The sequence below is a fragment of the Musca vetustissima genome, unplaced genomic scaffold (genome assembly GCF_032173495.1).
Source record: "Musca vetustissima isolate MV318-11 ecotype Yass unplaced genomic scaffold, APGP_CSIRO_Mvet_v1 utg72979, whole genome shotgun sequence".
Classification (NCBI taxonomy): domain Eukaryota; kingdom Metazoa; phylum Arthropoda; class Insecta; order Diptera; family Muscidae; genus Musca; species Musca vetustissima.
The window spans coordinates 49,905-72,058 of NW_026888386.1; the positions used below are offsets into that span (position 1 = coordinate 49,905).

Below are 22,154 nucleotides of genomic sequence, written 5' to 3' on the forward strand. Positions count from 1 at the left end.
ACATATTTGAACTAAATTAACACAACCTATACACATACCAATCTAAAATTTATGACAAATTTAATGTCAATCATCCAACGAAATATGTTTAAGATCTATATAAATATATGTATTTCAGCAACATAGTGCGCTATCCAAAGTGTATCTCGACACAAAATCCAATACACATTATTCTATGTTCGATTTGATACGTTGTGCACTAATAATTCGTCCTAAGCGGACATACTTTAGTTACTTGGTACATCATTTTGATGAAATCGGATGAAAATATATATGGAAGCTATATCTAAACCTGAAACGTCTTCAATCCAATACGCTATGCAATATTTCATGTAAAGCGAACAGACATAGGCTACTCCATTTGCATAAAATCGGACAAGAATATATGAGGGAGCTATATCCACATCTGAACCGATTTCAATAAAAAATATCAAATAGCATTTATGGTGCACCATTTACATAAAATGGGACTAAATACATATGTGAGCAATATTTAAATCTGAACCGCGGACGTGAACCTGCAGTAATTTCAGGACGTTGTGCAAAATTTTGTCTCAATCGGACCGGTATTGGGGGTTTGGTTCAGCATTTACATAAAATCGGACAAAACTATTTATGGGAGCTATATCTAAATCTGAACCAATTTTCTCCAGGGTTCGTCCTTGGACCAAATAAGTGACATATGCCAAATTTCATCAACCTGCACTTTGTTCACAAAAATACATGGACGGACATGCATAAATAGACTCAGAACTCAAAAGTGAACATGCATATTCTCAAAAGGAACCTTGGGTCTATCTCGATTCCTTTTGCCTGTTACAAACATATGCACGAAGACATTCACCACTCTGTGGTACAGGACCACAGATGGGTATACAAATTAAACATTGAAGAAACTCGACGTTGGGTGTTAATGAAACCGGCCCCACGTTGGGCGCCAGTGAAGAAACTCGAAACAACAAGATTTACAATAATGTTGGCTACTCCTTGTTTAGGAACTACTTCCAGCTTATGATCTAGTCCATCAACTTGGGCAAGCGTGGGTAATGATCTTAAGCCTTCAGTGCTCGCTAAACGAATTAGAGTCGGGGGGTCCGTACTCGGAGTGAAGCGATTTTATTGAAATTTGATTGAGCTTAGGTACTACTTATGAGAAGCAAGATCCTCGTCTAGTATTGGTTGTGTAATAATGTAGTAGATTCAGAGATGTAGTTTTTAGTACTATTTACAAAATATTTACATAGTTAACGGTTAATTTCAAATATTGAAATAAGAGTTGCATTTAAACGATTAATAAAATGTATGCGTTTATATTATAGCAAATAATATTTGAATAAAACATAGTTGATCCGCTTCAACATATTATACACCTTACCATCTTAAAAAAGTAATAAATATAACTACAAAGATGAAATGTTCTCCCCAACTATTCGTGATCAAGATAATAATTCCGAATATAAAATGTCATAAAACAGTGAATTTTGTGTGTTGTTCGTCAATATCAAGTGAGCCTCACATTAGACACCCACAATTGAGTTAGGCCTCGTCGATAGCTGATATATTGAGTTATTTATAATTACTAATATACATTTAGTTTAGCCCTCATATATCGGAAGCTAACATATTTATACGATAAACTATTATAAACATAACCTCAATACGAATAATATCAATCTGATTTGATTTGCTGAACGTTTTTTTACAAAGCCGCCAAACGTATCGCATCATAGTCAACCACAAATCTCTGTACTCGTATATTCTCATTGCAATCTAATATGTACATATATGTAATATAATACACAGGAAACTCAGCTAATTACCATGAAAATGCGTTATTAGTTTTTTTTATTGTCTGCCAATATGGAAAGATATTAAATTATCCCTTTGAAGCGATGGAGTCATTTGTACGAGTAATTGATTGTAACAACTAGCACATAATATAAATGACAAACATGATGCTGGAAAATACATACATATGTATGTATTTATGAATTTTGTTAGTACAATCAACGTGTGTTTGTATATTAGTGTAAGTCTGATCACTCTTAGTTTGTGGATATTAATATTTATACTCGCCAATATGTGTAGATTGTCATCAGACCTGGTAGATACTATTAGTTTTATTGTTTCTCACATATCACTCTCATAGATTTACGCACACATTAAAAAATTTCCGCCATCCATTTAGATGGTTTATTTCTTTGCTTTTTTTAGAGTACTTTTTTCTTTGTTTACAAACCGGCCTTAAGCACTAATGTTGGTTACAATCAAGATCATTGTACTTTTATGGTATCTCTCTTTGCACATGAACTATTTGCCACTATTTATGTCTACTTCTTCATCATTTAAGTTATTTCTGCGAAAGCAAATGACAAAGAACCATGAAACGTGTTACACGCGGAACATAATGACAGTATACATTCGCAGTAAAATTCCACAATATTATATAGGGAATAAAGAAGAATTAACAAGGCGTTACGTATGGCCGGATTTACCATGCTTGTGGGGGATAAGAACAAAACTATGTATATGGAATACTATTTGTGAGGAGGAATTTCATCTTTTTAAATTAGAATGTTAAACTATAGCCACTTCCGTTGGAAAATGCGGATAAAAGGATAGGTTTGTGGTCGAAAATGCGAAATTTTTCAGAAATTAAATTTTTGATTTGATAATTGTCATTTATTTAGGAAATTAAGTCAGGTTACAGGATATACTTAATGGCTACAGTATAAACATATTTCTATAAATAAACATTCTCCTATGACATATGGCTTACAAAAAGGAGACTACGAAACTTAAAGCTATTATAGTGCCGCATTTGGAGCTAAGCAATCCATTAAACTATTCGTGTTTTACACGTCCATTAATTTATAATGCCTTAAAAAGATAAACAGGCCAATCTTATAGCAGTGATCCTTACGGTACCCCTGGACGCTGCTCAGACAGCTTGTCCTCGACTCGTACTCGAAAGACTCGATCATTAAGGCAACCCCACCCATTCTCGATTTTAATTTTTCAATGGGCTGGTAAATCAATACCAATGCTTGTTAAGGTTTGTAACTTTGTACATATATTTGAAGATTTAAAAGAGAAGAAAAATAATTTACAAAAAATTTTTGTTATTGCTTTGTTGTTGTTTTTTGTAATTAAAGAAAAGTCCTTATTTTTGATGGCGGGCATGATAACTCCTCACTGGAACATCGGAATCCGAAAATTCCAACAGTGTTAGAAAGAGTACATGTCTGGCTCTCGTATGAACTTCGAATAAAATTAACAAAATGGCGCACCTTTGAAAAAATATTTTTGGAAAATCGCCGATTTTTGACCAAAAACCAAGTTAATAAATATGGAAGATCTTCACCGATTGGCTTTATCCTAGTTCATACAATAGCTATACACTCACAGAGAAACGTGTAAAAACATGGAATTGATTGGGTTATTAGTTTTTGAGTAATCGTGCCCGCCATTCGCAAAAGAGAAAAACGCGTTTAAAGTTTGAGAAGCCCTTTAGCCGTCAATTGATGCTGACACAATAAATCGGCTATATCTTCAAGAGTTCTTGAGATTTTCACTTGAAATTTTGTAGAGACATTCTTGAATTTGAATTGAATTAGAATGTATAATCGAATTAAATCAAAAAACAAATTTTGACCCCGAGAATGGGGGGGTCCCCTTAAGGAAACTTGCCACCAAACGATTGCATTTTGTATAAAATGTCATGCTGCCATACTGTGTCGAAGGCTTTGAAAAAGTCCAAGCCAACAGCTATGGTTCCCTTTTTTAGCTTGAATCCTTTTGTGACATATGTTGAGAATGCGGCAAGTGCGTGTGTTATTGAATGCTTTGGCCGAAATCCGAACTGACAGTCTCTAAGAATCCTTCTTTCATCAATAACCCGGTTGATGCGACGTAGCAGGAAGTACTCAAACAATTTCCCAAAGGGCGATAACAGGGAAATTGGTCTGTAGCTTCCACGCAGACTAGCATCTGCTCCAGGTTTTGGTAGTGCTTCCTTCCATGCTGTCGGGAAATAGCCGATGTTGACGCAGTGGTTAAATAATACTGTTAGGAAAATCATAATGACTTCTCCAGCTTTCTTTAAAGCGATGTCGGGGACCTTGTCGATGCCGTAGGATTTTTTCGGTGCACGCCGCTTTGAGGATGGGATGACGATCAGGATCTGCAGTTCTTCTCAGAGGTTTCCGGAGCCTTTTCCGCTCATCGATGAATCTTAAGATGTTGGGTGGTAGGTCGCCAAGGAAGCGTCTCCTACAGGTTGGCATCCGTTAAGTTTTGTTGAAATATGTTCAGGTTTAGATATAGCTCCATGTCTTAATCCCATTTTATGTAAAAGTAGCATCATAGATCCGGTTCTATTTGAAATCGGTTCATACTCATACATTTTTGGTCCTCATACATTTGTGTACGATGTTAAGCAAATAGAACAAACAGAGGAGCCTAGGTCTGCATATTGGACTGAGACATTTCATGTTTAGATATAGCTTCCATATATATTTTCATCCGATTTCATAAAAATGATGTACCAAATAATTAAAGTTCGCCACTAAGGAGGAATTAGTACACAACGTACCAAATCAAACTTAGAATAACGTGTATTGGATTTTGTGTAGAAATACATTTTGGATAGAGCACTGTGTTGCAGCATACCAAATGATTGATGCCACGGTTGCTCAAATACGTATATTCATACAAATGATTGACATTAAATTTTTCATAAATTTCAGATTGGTATGTGTATGTTGTTGTGGCAACTTAGTTCAAGATTCTGTGTACTTCACGCATTTAATTTCGTCCGATTCCATTTCCTCCAGAGATGCTATGTCTATCATATCTAAAGGATCTTTTGTATGTGCCCAAAGTGGTGAAGGTTATCATATAGTAGGCGCCGTCCGACTTTTGAACCTTCCTTACAGGTTTTTTAATGTTTTTTTTTTTTATTTTTCGATGTTAATAATCTTAGCTCATATCAGATATAGTAAGGCTAACGTTGATGCCATTGATGTTTTTTGGTAGTGAGATTTGACAGTCAGTGAGAATATAAAATACCAAATTAGAGCCAATTCGGTTGAAAAACGTATTCAAAGTTCTGAAAATACCGACATGAGTCAATATTATTTTGTTGTGGGGAGATGTGGTGATACCGTTATGAGAATCCAAATTACAGTCGATTGCATTGAAAAACTTTTCAAAAATCCCCATATTGGGGAGTACCATATTATGGAGGCAACCCTTAAACGTGGGTCATTAAAAATATTATAGTGCGACCCGAAAAAATGGACCAATATTTATAATTTTTAGTGGAGAGATTTGCTACCCAGTAAGAACTCAAAGTACTAAATTACAGTCGAAAAATATGTTCAATACCCCCAAAATACTGAAAATTGAGGGTACAGCTATGTGGGGGCTACCAGAAAAAGTGGACCTATATTTAGTGGAGAAATTTGGTATCCATTAAGCATCCAATGTACCAAATTTCAGCGAAATTGGTTGAAAAACGCGCTCAATAACTCCAAAATTGGGGGTACCCTTATATGGGAACTGTGCCTAAATGTGGACCGTTATAGTCAATATTTAAATTTGGCCTGCCTGCCTGACTCTATGCAAAATTTTGGCGATCTAGCTCAATTCGTTTATACGCTAGAGTGATTACAACAGGCAGACGGACATGCTTAAATCGTCATAGAATTTTACGCTGTTCGAGTATATATACACTTTATAGGGTCGGAAATGATTATTTCGATGAGTTACAAACGGAAAAACGAAGTTAATATACCCTCCATACTATGTTGAAGGGTATACAAATGGACATATACTCATAATATTCCACATATATGTATGTCAGTCTTTTAAAACCGGCAATGGCAAATTACAGGCCCTTCTCTTGGAAGGACCTGGGAAATAATATATTTGATTTTGAGAGAAAATATGTTTCATCTGTTGTCACGATAACCTAAAGAAGCGAATAACTATTAATTGGGCTCATATACACCATTTGTAATACCAAACATTCTAGGGGCTCCACCTTGAATCTCTCCATACTGTGGTGGACGGTATAAAAACCTATAAATAACCAAGGTACACATGAATATGTTCGTGCTTTATTAAAGGCTATACGTTATAAACTATGATTGCCATTCATATATTAATGCCTTCATATGTGTGTATTTATGTTATTTGAATATGCAGTTTATAACACATTCATAGCAAAATGGTCACTTTTTTGGTATGTCCATTTAATGAATCTTAAAACAACATACTCTGACTTTCAATTCTTTGAATCCATCAATAGAGTATTACAATATTACAACACCAAAAGACTAGACCCAATAAACATTTTTTTTAAATCAATTTGAATCGTCCTACTGGTATCATCTAGGCAACTCTGCGACAACCTGAATACATGTATGAAAATAAATGTATAAAAACATCAGCACTAACCTCGTATATCTACACACACGCAAAGAAAATAGTAGTGAATAACTGGAGTATGAGTTTGCGCATGTCACGATTGTGTCATACTTCCATGACACAATAAAGAAAACGAACAACCAAATACAAAAAGGACTATGTGATGACGTTAGTCCAAAATGAACAGCTGTAGTTAGAGTACAAGAAATCAAGTGATACCCAAAATTATTTTGTTACAATAAAAAAAAAATAAAAATACTTAAATCAAACAAAAACCCCCCTAGTTCATTATGTCATGTACAACAATAACTACAACAACAACCGCAGCAAACGATGTGCATGATAATTCCGCAGAAAAAGTGTGTGATATATCACCGAATACTGCACGACGAGTACGCACCGATTTGAAAACTTCACAAAATGTTTATCTGAACAAAACATATGGACCAACAACACGTTCGAGGACGTCATCGCCAATTGCAATTAAAGGCAGGCAACACACTGCGGTGGCTGATCAACAACATCAACGTAAACACTCACCGTATCATTCCAGGCAGCAGCAACAACAACAAATGTCACATGAAAATCTGTATCATCATCCTCCTTCGTTTGGTAGTCCCAAAAATTCCCATTACAAATATAAAAGCAATGCCACAACATCTGCCAATGTGGTAACCTTGTCTTCACCATCGTCGAGAAATATACGCAGTTCGATGGCATGCAGCTCTGCTGCATACAATGCAGCCACAGCAACAACTACAACAAACGTACCAACAACTGTTGCTAGCACACGAAAGTATTTGAGACGAAGCAATTTCATACTGACTGCTGCCAAACATGTTGTCGATGATTCACGTATTCTGTCCACAAGTGCACCGCACGAAGGTTCATCATACCTTAGGTCTATTTTCATTGTCTTGTTTTGTTGTGTTTTGTTTTATTTACACTAAAAATATGTTGTGTGTGTGTTTTAAGTGCATACAGTAGATATTGGCTATATGAAAACCTAATATGAACAATTTTTAATTTAATAATAATTCACTAGTCGTCGGGAATCTGCTCTTGTAGTGCTTCTGCCATAAAGTGGGAGGTGTTTATAAACGCCACCATGTCGGATTACAACAAAGTCTTAGAACCAAACCCAAAACGCGGAACAAATTTAGATAATAATTTTAATACAAAAATGGGTTATATGGGTACTACCCCTTAAAGGTAGTATTATTAATTTTTGGGAGGGAGATTCGTTACCATACACGGCTAAAAACTACATGGAATTTGATTGAAAACGCACTCAAGAACTCCAAAATCCCGAAAATTGGAGGGGCTCCCGAAAAAAATGGACTTAAATTTTTAATTTTTAGTGGAACGATTTGCTACCCAATAAGAACTCAAAGTATTAAATTACAACCAATTCGGTGGAAAAATACCACCGAAATCCACAAAATACCGAACATTTGGGGGTCTCGTTATATGGGGACTACCAGAAAAAGTGGATCTATATTTATAATTTTTGTGAAGAGATTTGATACCCAATAAAAACCCAATGTAACAAATTTCAGCGAATTCGGTTGAAAAATGCGCTCAAGTACCCTAAAATCTGGGGGTACCCTTATATGGCGGCTACCCGAATAAATGGACCTATATTTAAATTTTTTAGTGGGGAGATTTGCTACCCAATAAGAACTCAAAGTATTAAATTACAGCCAATTCGGTGGAAAAATACCACCGAAATCCACAAAATACCGAACATTTGGGGGTCCCGTTATATGGGGACTACCAGAAAAAGTGGATCTATATATATAATTTTTTGTGAAGAGATTTGATACCCAATTAAAACGCAATGTAACAAATTTCAGCGAATTCGGTTGTAAAATGCGCTCAAGTACCCTAAAATCTGGGGGTACCCTTATATGGCGGCTACCCGAATAAATGGACCTATATTTATAATTTTTAGTGGGGAGAACTCAAAGTACCAAATTACAGTCAACTCCGTGAAAAACTACTACCAAAAAAAGTGGACCTATTTTTATAATTTTAGTGGAAAAAATTGGCACCCAATAAGAACCCGAATTTTGGTTGATAAACCCGCTCAATAACTCCAAAATACCCTTAGGCATAGCTCCCATATAAGGGTACCCTTATATGGGAGCTATGCCTAAACGCAGACCGGTTTAGCCCATCATCGAACTTGACCTGTCTGCAGACAAAAGACAAAATTTTGGCGATCTATCTCAATTCGTTTAGACGCAGACGGACATGCATAGATGGTCATAAAATAGGGTCTGAACTGATTATTTCGATGAGTTACAAATCGAAAAACAAAACTAATATATCCTCCATACTATGGTGGAAGGTATAAAAACGGTACTGCACCATTTTACAAAGTGACTGTAATTTTCATTGTTTGCAAATGGAGTAAATTTTGGTCTATGTTATGACCTATTTGAGGATTACGACACATTTTATTTAGTTTGATGATTCTAAGCCCATTTTCCAAACGAAGTAGATTTTATGTATACTACATTCCAGGTTTAGGCAAATCTGTACCTACATTTGGTCGGACATTTACTATGTACGGAGCTAACAACCAAGTCTGAGACGTAAAATGGAATGTTTGTAATTTTTTCACATAAATGTTTACCAACCAGTCCTCTAGAGCGAGCAGAAAAACGGACACAATTGAAGTATTTGATTCTATTAATAACCAAATGTTACAAAAATATATAGGCGTCGCCTTTGGATAGTACCGAATAAACATGAAAAATTTCCATAATTTCGGTCTGTTCTTTGTATACAAATTATAACGGACAGATGATCGGACACATATAGGCAGATCGATTCATATACTCGAGATATGATATGATTGGGGATTAATACCAGGGATGGTCCATATGACGAATTTTTAGGTTTTCGACTGTCAAAAAGGTGTAAACGTCGAAAACGTCATATACCTGTATAAAATATAGTAAATGTAGAAAACGTCATTTATTCGAATATTTTTACCATATACCGTTATTTTCAAAAATACATACTATTTTTAAATATATATGTCTGTTCATTACTAGAACTAATACAAAATTTTAAACTTTATGGAGAAAACATTTTTGAAATTTTATATGGATTTCAGTAAAGCATACGTAATTTCCAAATTCATTAATGGAAATAGGTATTTTGTCAAAAACCTAATGGTTTTGGGTGGGTTTCCGACGTATGTAATATACGTCGAAAATGTATGTCATTTACGTCACTGTTTCTGACGGACCATCTCTGATTAATACCAATATTTTGTAGTGTTGCAAAACGTATTATAACCTTACAACATAGTTGTGTAGGGTCAAAATGTTTGCACATGCGTCTTCCTATGCATAAGTCGATACACTACGCAAACTGGCGTCTCTATTGATCACATGTTGGGTCTTAAGGGATACCCCATTCTCGGTTTCTTTATTTCCTTATTGCGTTAATAATTGTACTTCATACCCGAGCCAGACATGTAGGGGAGACTGGGGCACCTTCGGCAATCGCGTTTTCGATATGAAGCTCTCACCGTACATCACTAGTTTCGATACATAGGTATCGAATATCGAAATAAATAACTGACACAAATTATAATATTATTATTACAATATTACAATTTTAAATTATTACAATTACAATATTATTAAAAAGTTGTTAACTACGATGTGTATTATTATAAAAATATAAAAAATATATTGTTTTTACAAAACAGATCGAAAAAAAATGAAAAAAAAAACTATAAAAAGTACATTCGGGGTACATTCGGCATTTTAAAGTGGGGCACATTCGGCCATATACAGATTGTGCAATATTATTTCCTTAAAATGTTTTTGAGTTTGTCTTTGAAACTAATCCTTTAATATGGCTCGAAATTGCATATATAAGATCAAACGTGCTTGTATTGACGAAAATGCGATAGAAAACCCCTATTTCTGATGGTGTGTGCGACCTTGAGATGTAAACGCCCGTCGCTAGAAAATAAAGCCCAATAATTCAAACAATGTGTGACGTATTAAATAGAGCCTTTTGGAGGATCAGAATTTCAACCAGACTGATAGCGATGACAATAGCGCCGAATGTGCCCCATCAAATGCCGAAGCTACCCCGGGTTGGGGCACATTCGGCGAATTTGACTTTTTTTACATAACTGTAAAATTTGTTAACTAATACTATTTATACCCTACACAACTATGTTGTCAGGGTATTATAGCTTTGTGCAGCCCCAAAAGTTTGTAACGCCGCGAAATATTGGTCCTAGACCCACCTTTAAGTATACCGATCGTCATATCTCGACTAGCTGAGTCCATCTAGACATGTGTGTCCGTCCGTCCGTCTGTCCATTATAATTTGTAAACACGATACAGGCCACAGTTATGGACCAATCTTCACGAAATTTTGCATGTAGGATGGGTTCTGGCCAATGAAGACCCCTATTGTTTTTGGAAAAGATCGGTTAATATTTAGGGGATGAAATGGACCAAATACTAAATTTTTGTCAGTTTTTCTGGTCGCTCCAGAGGCCGCAATTATGGCCCAAACACCGCGAATTTTTGCATGGAGAAGGGGATCAGGTCAGAGAATAAGCGTACATGTTTTGATAAAGATCGGTCAATATTTAGCGGGTCAAATGGACCCTGACTTTTGTGTGAAAAATGACAAAATTTGTATTCTATGGCATATATATTTACTCCTGGAGGATGTAGACCCTAGGAGTTGATAACATATCCAAGAGGAGTGGTTGACCTTTAAATTGATACCAAATATAGTGATGTATCTACTCAGATGTGGGAGTTACAGTCAAATATTTACATGTGCTTACGTATTCAGATATTATTTAGTAATTCATTACCATATTAAATGAAATTTTTCATGAAGTTCCAGTTATGGTCAAGAACAACGCCTACAATTTTCGGTGATGATCAGATTAACATTTTGGGATGAAATGGACCGAAAACATAATTTTTTGTGTGTTTTCGAGTAGAGTATAATCCGAAAATCACAACACACCCACCGTGAAGGTAATGTAGACAAGTAATTAGAAGGACTGTACAAGAGGGGGCTGTACAAGAGGGGGCAAATATCAGGAAATATTACTCAGACTCGGAATAAACATCCTCAGAAAGTTAGAGTTCGTGGTAGTTGTGTAGGGTATCGTATGGTCGGCCCCGTCCGACTATACTGCTCCGCTCACTGGTTTTTTATATCTTTTTGGTACTATTTTTTATAATTAAGTGTCAGATGACAATAATCAGCCATAAAGTTGTTATATATGTTGAATAGGTACTGAGATATAGAGCTCTAAAAAAAGTGCCGAAGGTGCCCCAGTCTCCCCTACTCTTTCGAATTCCGTTAGAATTGTTAAAATTCCATGATCGGAAATTATGCCCGCCGTCGAAAAGCAAAACTTTTCGTTAATTACAAAAACAACAACAAAAATTAATTAATAATTCAAGTATTTATACAAAAAGTTACAAGGCTCCAATCTAATGCACATCCATTTGCAAGTCGGTTGAATTTATAAAAAATCGAATAACATAATTTGCACCAAATCGGGCGAAAAAATATATACAACCAATACATCTAAATCTAAAACAACAATTCTCAGCCAATTAATGAACCGTACCAGTAAAGAATTGCCAAGTTCACTTTTAGAAGGAGTTGTCTAGGGAATCGATTAATCAACTCCATCTCACTAAAGACTCTGTTTGATAAAGTGTACCTCTACAACTGATATCTGCTGTAATAGCCTGTATTTGGAATCAATATTCCATTATAAAAATATTCTCATAATTATCTTGTTCTTCATTACTTTCAGTGCTCACTTGCCTGCACGTGCAACCCGTTTATTGAATCGTTCTCGTATGCAGCAACACTGTACCCTGAACAACGATAACGATTCCGACAGCACAAGATCTCCACTAAGCACACGACGTCACCACAATACGGCCACATCGTCGCGCAATTCCACAGCATCATCGGTGACCAACAACTACAACAATACCGGCAACAATAGCAGTGTTAACAATACAGCCAATTCATCGCTGCAGCGAAGACATCAGCAACAGCCGCATCATCATCAGAATCACCAGCCAACATCGTCATCATCGGCCGCCTACCATCAGCATCAACGTGACACGCACAGTTCATCGGACGATCTCATGTTGTATGATAAATCATTTAGGAATGCTATGATCCAAGATGTGTTGCAGTTCAAGAAGCAATTGTTACGTTTGCGTAAAATACTGCAGGAGGTATGTTATGTAGTGGATTCCCGTGGGAATGGAACAAATTGTTTCAGAATTGTTTTTTTTTCGTTTTCTTATACTTTGTGTTTTTTTACATTTTTTTTATAATAATTGCTTCTTTTGTTTATATTGTTTATATGTACTTATATGGTTTACTTGGTAACGCACATTATGATCGCATCAAATTCAAAAAACGAACAAAACAAAAATCTGCACAAACGCACACTCACGAATATTTCAACATCCTGCATTTCATATTTGCTGTATATGTTTACGTTTTCTTCTGGATCTTATGTTCTTCTTTATTTTGATATTTCAAGAATGAAAATTGTTTGACGAGGGTAGGTCTATCAGATATTATTAAAAAAAAAAAAATCATTTGAATTCATTCCATGTTAAAGCTTTTCAAAATTAATTTTATAAGCAAGGTTTTATAAAATGACATTGGGTTCAGGTTCGAAAATTGGTCAACATTTTTAAATGGGTTACTTTGAACTGAGGTATTTAAGGAACAATTTATCCGAAGATGTTCAGTAGGAATTAATCGAATATTAGACTGAATCGGTGTCTATACTAAAAACCTATATCTTTGCCAAATTTAATCAGATTCGGTTGAAATTTGATTCGGGTCGGATTTAAACAACATTTAAAAGCGGTCGACATCCTTATTTGGATCAGAAGTTATAGATTCAATTCGGACCTTAACAATACCTAAAATCAACTGAGAAAATTAAATACCAAATAACCAACACTTTAATTGGAAAATCCGCCTAGAAACTTCAAGACACCTAAAATGTTGCCGAGCCTTTATATTGTGGACCTATATTGAATATTATTGGTGATTAGGTTTTTTTGCGGAGGGCATAACCACTGAAAATCCCAAATTACCGACTCTTAGGAATATTCAGCTGGGATATTCAATATACATTTATATTGTGGCTAGGTTAAGGCTTGGGACTATATTGAATATACCAAATGGTTTAGTATCACCAAAATATGTGAGGAGAAATCATTTTATGGTGGATATTTGTACGGACATTAACTATTTGCTGAGCTAACTCCCAAGTCAGGGACGTAAACTGAAATTTTTGCAATTTTTCACACAAAAGTCTAGGATTATTTGACCCGATTTAATGTTTACCGACTAGAAAACCAGATTATAGTTTTTGGTATATTTAATTTCCAATAAATGTGTGCTTATGAGTATCTTTAGTACACATAAGAACACATTTATGAAAACTCTTTTATTGTACAAATTCAAAAATGATCAGATATATGAGCGAATACCTAGAGTCTCAACATTTTACAAATTTTCAAGACTACCTCCATATATCAATCGTACTTCTAATTTCACTAAATTTAGTACCATAATAAAGTACCAAAAACCCTTTGGCACATCTTTTTTACTCTCCGTCAGTGTCACACATTCCAAATTTCAGAATTTCTACCTCTTCTCGTGTGTGCCATATTTAGGACATTTCATATTACGTATTTATTTGATAATTTTCGTACTTTTAAGTTCGAATTTCTAACCCCACCTCAATCCTGTAATCCAACAATAATTTTGTTTCCAAATTTCAGGATCTCAGCCCTATCCCTTTACACAGTTCCAAATGTACCGTATTTTGTACCATTTAGTACTTTTCGTTCGGTACGAATCAACCCTACTTTCCAAAAATATTTTCAATTCCAAATTTCAGGATTCCAACTCTATCCTATCGCCCAAATGCAAATTGTACCATATTTAGTACCATTTAACACCATCCGTACCCTATAAGTACTAATTTTCTAAACTAACTCAACCATGAAAAGCTTTTTGTACCCCAGCTCTACGCTTCACACAAATTCAAATTGTTCCATATTGTACCATATTTGAAGGGCCTAGTCGTGGTGTCCAAACTAAGTGCCTCCAATTTTTTTTTTTTTTTTTTTTGAAATATAAAACAACCAGTGAGCGGAGCAGTATAGTCGGACGGGGCCGACCATACGATACCCTACACAACTTCCATGAAAATCTCACTTTCGGTGGTTCTATATTCTGAGATTGGGCAATATTTCGCGATATTTGCATACTTTTGACTGGCTTGAGGTCAGCAAATGTTACTAATAATCAGTACAGGCCCTCTAATTACTTGTCCAGATTCTCTTCACCGTGGGTTGTGTTGTGATGTTCGGCTTTCGACTCGAAAAAGTACAAATAATTAAGTTTTCGGTCTACTCCATCCGAAAAATTATTATCTGATCATCACCTAACATTTTAGGCGTTGTCCTTCACCATAACTGGAACCTCATGGAAAATTTCAAAGTGATCAGCGCTATATTTCCGTCCTCCAGTGTGGTTATAGGTTACTAAATAATATATGAATACATAAGCACCTGAAAATATTTAAGTGTAACTCCCGCATCCGAGTACCTACGACAATATAATTGGTATCAATTTAAAGGTCAACCACCTTGGATATACTATCAACTTCTCGGATCTATGTCCTTCAGTGGTAAATATAAACGCTATAGAATACTAATTTTGTAATTTTTCACACAAAAGTTAGGGTCCATTTGACCCGTTGAATATTGACCGATCTTTATCAAATCAGGCATGCTTATTCTTTGGCCCGATCCCCTTCTCCATGCAAAAATTCGTGTTTGGTGTTTGGGCCATAATTGCGGTCTCTATAGCTACCAGAAAAACCGAAAAAAATAAAGTTTTTGGTCCATTTCATCCCCTAAATATTAACCGATCTTTTCAAAAAACAATAGGGGTCTTCATTGGCCAGAACCCATCCTACATGCAAAATTTCGTGAAGATTGAAGATTAACTGTGGCCAGTATCGTGTTTACAAATTATAATGGACAGACGGACGGACACACATGTCTAGATGGACTCAGCTAGTCGAGATATGACGATCGGTATACTTAAAGGTGGGTCTAGGACCAATATTTCGCGTCGTTGCAAACAGTTGGGGCTGCACAAAGCTATAATACCCTGACAACATAGTTGTGTAGGGTATACAAATTATCCCAATACTTGACAATGTTTTGTCATAAAAAGCTCGGAGTGATAGAACATAACATTGTCTTCACTTCTTACAGGAAGATTTCGGAACCAGCAGGGATTTAAGAAAGAAGAATAAAACCTTCAAAATAGTTAAAAATGAATTTCTACATTTCTGGATTTTAAAGGGGAGAATTAATTTTGGAACCCGGTGTTAACATGGAATGAAAATTTATTTTATTATAATTCCTCTTATTATTATATATGATTTCTTTTTTATTTACGTTAAATTATGATTATATACTTGCCAAATCCAAATTTATCTTTCAATAAACCCATGTACATATCTACCTTATTATAATTATCGAAATAACTAATATTTACAGACCGAAACTCTCAATCCATTCGAAAACGATAATGGACAACTATTTACATCCTGTGGCTTGGACAGCAAATTGTTAGACGACATCGATTTGGCCAGCCTAACGTCATCGACCACAGATGATCCGGTACAGGAACTTTCGGATCTACGAAGACAGGTGGTTTACCTTCAGGTATTTGCACGTTATTTGGTATTTAGTTTTTTGTTGCATTATTTTGACTGCCAACACCTTAAGTTTGTGTGTTTGTCCATTTACTTGTGAACATTAATATGTATAAATATTCCAAGAAACAAAAAAAAAAAAAAAAATCAAAAAAATGAAGCCAATCAATATTTATCAAATCAAACCAAGGTTAGTTTTCTATAAAAGAAATCTTTAGTTGCTGTTACAATGTTCTATGTTTTGTTTAATTCCCTGAGAAAGGTAACATTTCGTATATATTTCTAGAATAATAATATCGAATCGATTGATGCAAATAATCGGAGAACATTGATATTGTATTTTGAAAATTAGGAAATCAAAATTACAAAACAAATTAAAAAAAAAACAAATTTGGAATGTAGTATTAAACTAGCATGTTCCCTATACTTATATATCTACTATTAATTTTTTGACATATTTTAAAATAATTATTTTCTTGATTCTATGTTATATGGCGCCTTAGAATTACTTTTTTTCTCGCTTCTTATTTTATACGTTAATTTTTAAAATGAAGTTTATAGACAAATACATACATACATATTACTAGTTTACACCATTTCAACATTATACATAGAACATAAAAACAAATTATGTGAGATGATATTGAGGAGAACTGATAAAACAAATATAATTCTGCAATTGACTGCAAAAAAAAAATAAATATAGAATGGAAAATATGTGAGAAGTGGTTGCGCTATATGTGATTGATACGGAACTTAAATTCGTACATGCCCCCCTAAGCTAGCCACAATCAATGTGATTCTAATAGGATTACGAAATTTCTATTTGGTTTTTTCGAGAAGAAATGGATAGAAATGGTTTTTTAGTGTAGACCACTGAGAACCAGGGATGGAAAATTCAGTACAATAGTACTTTTTTATGTACCTTTTTACCCAAAAAAAGTACCGTAGTGCCCCCGTGACCATTTCAGTACCATTCCAATCCTCCATTAAACAATGATATATATATATATATATATATATTGGATTAGAATTTGTTATGAATTTGACCGACAGAAATATTGCAGATAAAAATACTGATGTGATTGCAATTTTTTTCTTAAAAAATGAATGGGTTCACGACTGATAACTGTTCAGTTATGATTATAATTACAAACATTAAATTAATTTATCAGTTCCAATCTTTTTTAACCGGATATGTTTGTCAGATACTCAATTTATCTTGAATATCGATCTTTATGAAACTGAATATTTTTTTTATTTTCTTAAAAAAAAGTACTCTTTCATTAAAAAAAAGTACTCTTTTGGTACCTTTTCACATTTTTCATTTTCCATCCCTGCAGAGGACCAATAAATATTTTTTTCTCGAGTTATCCTACACCATCGTTAACTATAGAATAGTTCTACGACTTTTAATGATTTATAACGGAAATTCGTTCACAAATTGAGAGCTTTTCCGTTTTCAAACTACTTTCTATAAAATTCATGCTAAGAACCATTGCAAATAAATGTGATGAATAAATAAAAATTGAGTGATTTAATTCTTAAACGTTATAGAATTTGAACTATCAGGATTAAAAAATCACATCATCATTTTGTTTTAATATGCATACACTTATTTTCAAATTTCACTTTATTAAAGTGTTAAAAAAAGTACAATAACCCTGAACATACTGTAAAAAAATATCAATATTAAATATCAGACAATTCGGTTCAAAACGTGTTCAAAATAGAGAGATTTTGGAGGTACCGTTATATGGGGGATATAGCTATATAACCTATTTATTGGATTGAACCCCGCCTGATTTTAGCTTTTTACGTGCTGAATCTACTGAGACCAGCCGTGTTGTACTTTGAAAGGAGAAACATCTGCAAATACACAATTTGAGAATTCCGCGTGTATAATCGCTTTATTTTGTATATAAATATAAATATTTATAAACCATATTCCTGATAACAATTTTATTCAAAATAGATTGGGGAGGCATATACACGGTTCTTGATGGATATGAGCATGTGAGATTTAAAAGCTTTCAAAATATTCACCCTTTGTAGGGGTGGAGCTAGAGGGAGTGGACCGATAAGTCCCATCTTGCAACATTATACAGGTTTCGATAAAATATTAGGTTTTGTAGAGTTTAGTTGAAATCGGATAGTCAGTTCGCATTACCATTTTGTGGGGTAGCTTGATTTAAGTTTGGAAGAAATTTTACGATGTGCAAATTTAGAAGGAAATCGGTTACTCCCTTCGAGAGTTACATCAGCCAGCCTGACAGACTCGCAGACGGACGGGCAGATATTTGTAAATGAGTCCAATTTGTCTGAAACGGATTTGGTCCAAAGAACCATGGAGTATAAAACCAATATTTCGATGAGCCACATTTTTGCCGTAGCAAAGTATATATACCCTCATTAGTCGTAAGGTGGAGATTATAATAAAAACATTTTTTCTTAATCTATGCATCAAAAATTATAGATGTACTCTCAAAAATTCGAGTACTCAATATATTTTGAAATTCAATTGCAGTTGCACTAAACAAATTAGTAATTTTTTAAAAATGTATGTATTTTTTTCTTAATGATGATACAAAAAATCCAATATCTGTATAAAATTAAAAAAATCAATCCTCATTTCGGGGGGCCGGCCCACCTCGCTACGTCGGTGGGGATAAGAGTTACAAGTTGATTCATTTACAAATAATACATTTCTTTTTTCAAATGTTGAAAAATTCACCTTCAAACAAATCGATTTTTGAATATATTTTTGAATACATTACACACACATTTTGAATATGAACAAACCACAGTATGAGAAAATTGTAGAAATCACATGTACCATGGGTAGAACCCACACAAGACTACCAATATTCGGTACCTAACTTCAACCTAATTTACGTTAATGTTTTAAGGCCGCACCTATATAACGGTTCGGTATTTTATGGAGATTCGGGACGTTTGGATATCCATTGTGCAAAAAAATTCCTACAAAAATATCGATATTGGCAGAATGTTTAGAACCAATAACCAAATTGTCTTTTATGTAATATTTTAGATTTTTATTGGGTAGATTTTATTTGGTCCAAGCTTCATGTTGTCCCCATACAGCGGTAATTCCACGTTTTCAATAAAATTGACTGTATTTTGGTAAAGTCGAGTGCGCTTATAACGAACAGCGGTTATAGCGAATACATTTCCAGGTCTCAAAGTTTTAAGACACATTTTTCATACAAATCCTTACGATCTACTTATTCGGTCCCAACATTCAGATTTCATATATTTTAATTTGGTAATAACGAACTTGATACATATTTATCTACTAAAACCTATATTTTGCTTTACCTTGGATATAACGAACTAATTTGCTCGGTCCCTACGAGTTCGCTATAACCCTACTCGACTACACTTTGGTTTCACCACATCTCTGCACTAAAAATAATTAACTTTGACCCAAGTCGCTATTTGGAGAGTTTTGGACACGTTTTTTAACCGAATTTGCTGTATTTTCAAATAGTCCCCTCTTTTAGTTTTGTGTATGTTGAAGTTCCTATCTAAGTTTTGCAACCTTAGTGTCTACAATTTGGAACATTGGTAATGATCTTTTAGATTATTGTCATGTATGTGACCCCTACAAAAAGGGTTTTGTGAGGAAAAAACTTGCTCATAAAATATTGGTTACACGATGCCATCCTGAATACTTGCCCTTGCCATATAACTATTTTTAAGGCACGGAATTAATGTGAATATCCTAAAAAACAAATTTTTATTCTGAAGAAAGTAGAGTACTCATATATACAAATATATACACAAACACATTTAAGAAGTGTATAGTATAACATTATATAATAAATTAGTATAAATATAAATAATCATATGAAAAAAACATACACCTGCTCACCTTTAATGTTGTAAAATAAATATATATTTATATATACGTTTTTTTCTGATTTAATTTTACCAATTTCCTCTTTAAGTATTTAAAATGTCATTGAAATATTAGCAGTTAATTTGACGAACAAAAACATTTTTATCTTATTTTTGTTTGTGTTTTTTTCTACAAAAATAAATGTCCATTTTGCTGCCTGCCATATGTGGACTATGAAAACCAATAAAAATGGATGGACAAAAAACAGGGACAAGTTGATGATCGTGATCGTACAATACGTATGCAGAAAAATCTCATTGAACAATTAGAGGCGGAAAAACATAAAACAACTAATCCAACGTCTGTTGAAAACGCAAAGGAATGCGTTACCACGGCAACACAAACCGAAAGGGTATGTATAGCTATGCGATTGACTTTATTTTAATTAAAAAAAACATTTTCTTTACAGACTCGACCATTATCGATTGGCATGGAGGGTTTATCGAGGTAACATGAGTGATTTCTTCGTTTGTTTATTTCGAATCTTGAGTTGTATTATTATTATTTTATTTTATTTTTTTGTAATTTTACATGAATAGTGTTTATATGATTTGATTTTATGAGGTTTTAAGAAATGTATTAACAAGCTCTGAGGTTGTAAATATGTACGTGTTCTTTACTAAAGCCAATATCTAAGGAATTTTTATCATGCCTACGTATTGTTTGAAAATTCTTTAAAAATGTTTAATATTTGTAAATCCAATATTTAACTAAAGGAGTATTCAATTTCATCCACATTTTTTAAAAATAAGTACTATATCAAAACTTGGACCGGTATGTCCAATTTGCAATACCAAATATCCTAGGAGTAATAGCAATGTCAGCGCAAAGTTTCAAAGTTCTATATTAAATGTTGCGATATTACTATAACTACAATAAATCCTTAGAGGGAGTTTATAGGTCAACAAATCCTGGTACCTACCCAAAAAAGGCCAACTCTTTGTTTTCGGTGCAACAATGCATTTCTATTGCCTACAATCTTGTACATCTAACAACCGCTTTCACCTACAACGTTATAGGAATATTCCGATTGCATGTTACAACCTCAAAATGAGCTTGATATTGCAACAGTTATGTAGATACATCAAATTTTCCTTTATGCATTAATTTTCTTTAGTTTTTAAATTAGTTTACATTACGATATTTTTTATTTTAATAAATAAAATGTTAATACATATTTTCTATAATATTTTACCTAATCTATTTACTATGCCTTGCAAATAAGTTATAACTTGCTAACACTTATAAATTCTCTTTCCTATACTCTTTTTCGAAAACAAACCAAACAATCAATACAAATTTAATATAACAAACAAACAAACACAAAAACACACAGACTACAACAATTTGGAGAACAAAAGGTATTCTACTGTGATTTTTTCCTGGCTGTAATATTGTTATGTGCAATTAACTTTATTTGTTTACTACATCTAACCTATACTTGTACACACAATTGTCCCTCATGACTTAATTAAATTAAGAATAATAACAATAACATAATATTTATAACTAATATGTGATAGCTTTAATATTTATCTATGAGCAAAAAAACAACAAAAGGAAACACTTTATTAACAACAGGTGAAAGCGATATTATGATCGGCCGGTACGGATTTTGTATAGCCTTACCCAGATGGAATATTTAATTATTGTTAAATGCTGCTAACACTTCTACAATTCGTACCCTAGGAATTCGGTTTCGGAAACTCCTACTATAACTGCACGAAAACTAATAAATGCTACAAATTTAGTACCATTACCAGTTATGGTTAATAAATGAAGCTTCGGCCGTGAAATTGAAATTAGTATTGGGTTAGGTGTCTATGATTTTAATAATATGGGAGGTAAAAAGTACAAAATGGTACTAAATTTAGTACAACAAGTAGTGGGTGAGTTGTTGGACGTTGACACTTGTAGAGAAAGTTGTTAGTGTTTAGGTTAGAGGTAAGAAAACGACTACATTTGGTAGAATGTGAACAAATGTACATATGTGTGAGATTG

The 22,154-nt window shown here is 34.0% G+C and overlaps 1 protein-coding gene across 1 annotated transcript in view; it reads left to right on the forward strand.

The window, feature by feature from the left end:
- Positions 1-22,154, forward strand: part of LOC133336223 (putative uncharacterized protein DDB_G0277255) — a 70,799-nt gene that overhangs the window by 42,996 nt on the left and 5,649 nt on the right. The window contains exons 10-14 of the mRNA XM_061544507.1: positions 12,266-12,701; positions 13,016-13,036; positions 16,074-16,241; positions 20,362-20,505; positions 20,563-20,600. Of these exons, the coding sequence (XP_061400491.1) occupies positions 12,266-12,701; positions 13,016-13,036; positions 16,074-16,241; positions 20,362-20,505; positions 20,563-20,600 (807 nt within the window). The remainder of the gene's footprint in view (positions 1-12,265; positions 12,702-13,015; positions 13,037-16,073; positions 16,242-20,361; positions 20,506-20,562; positions 20,601-22,154) is intronic.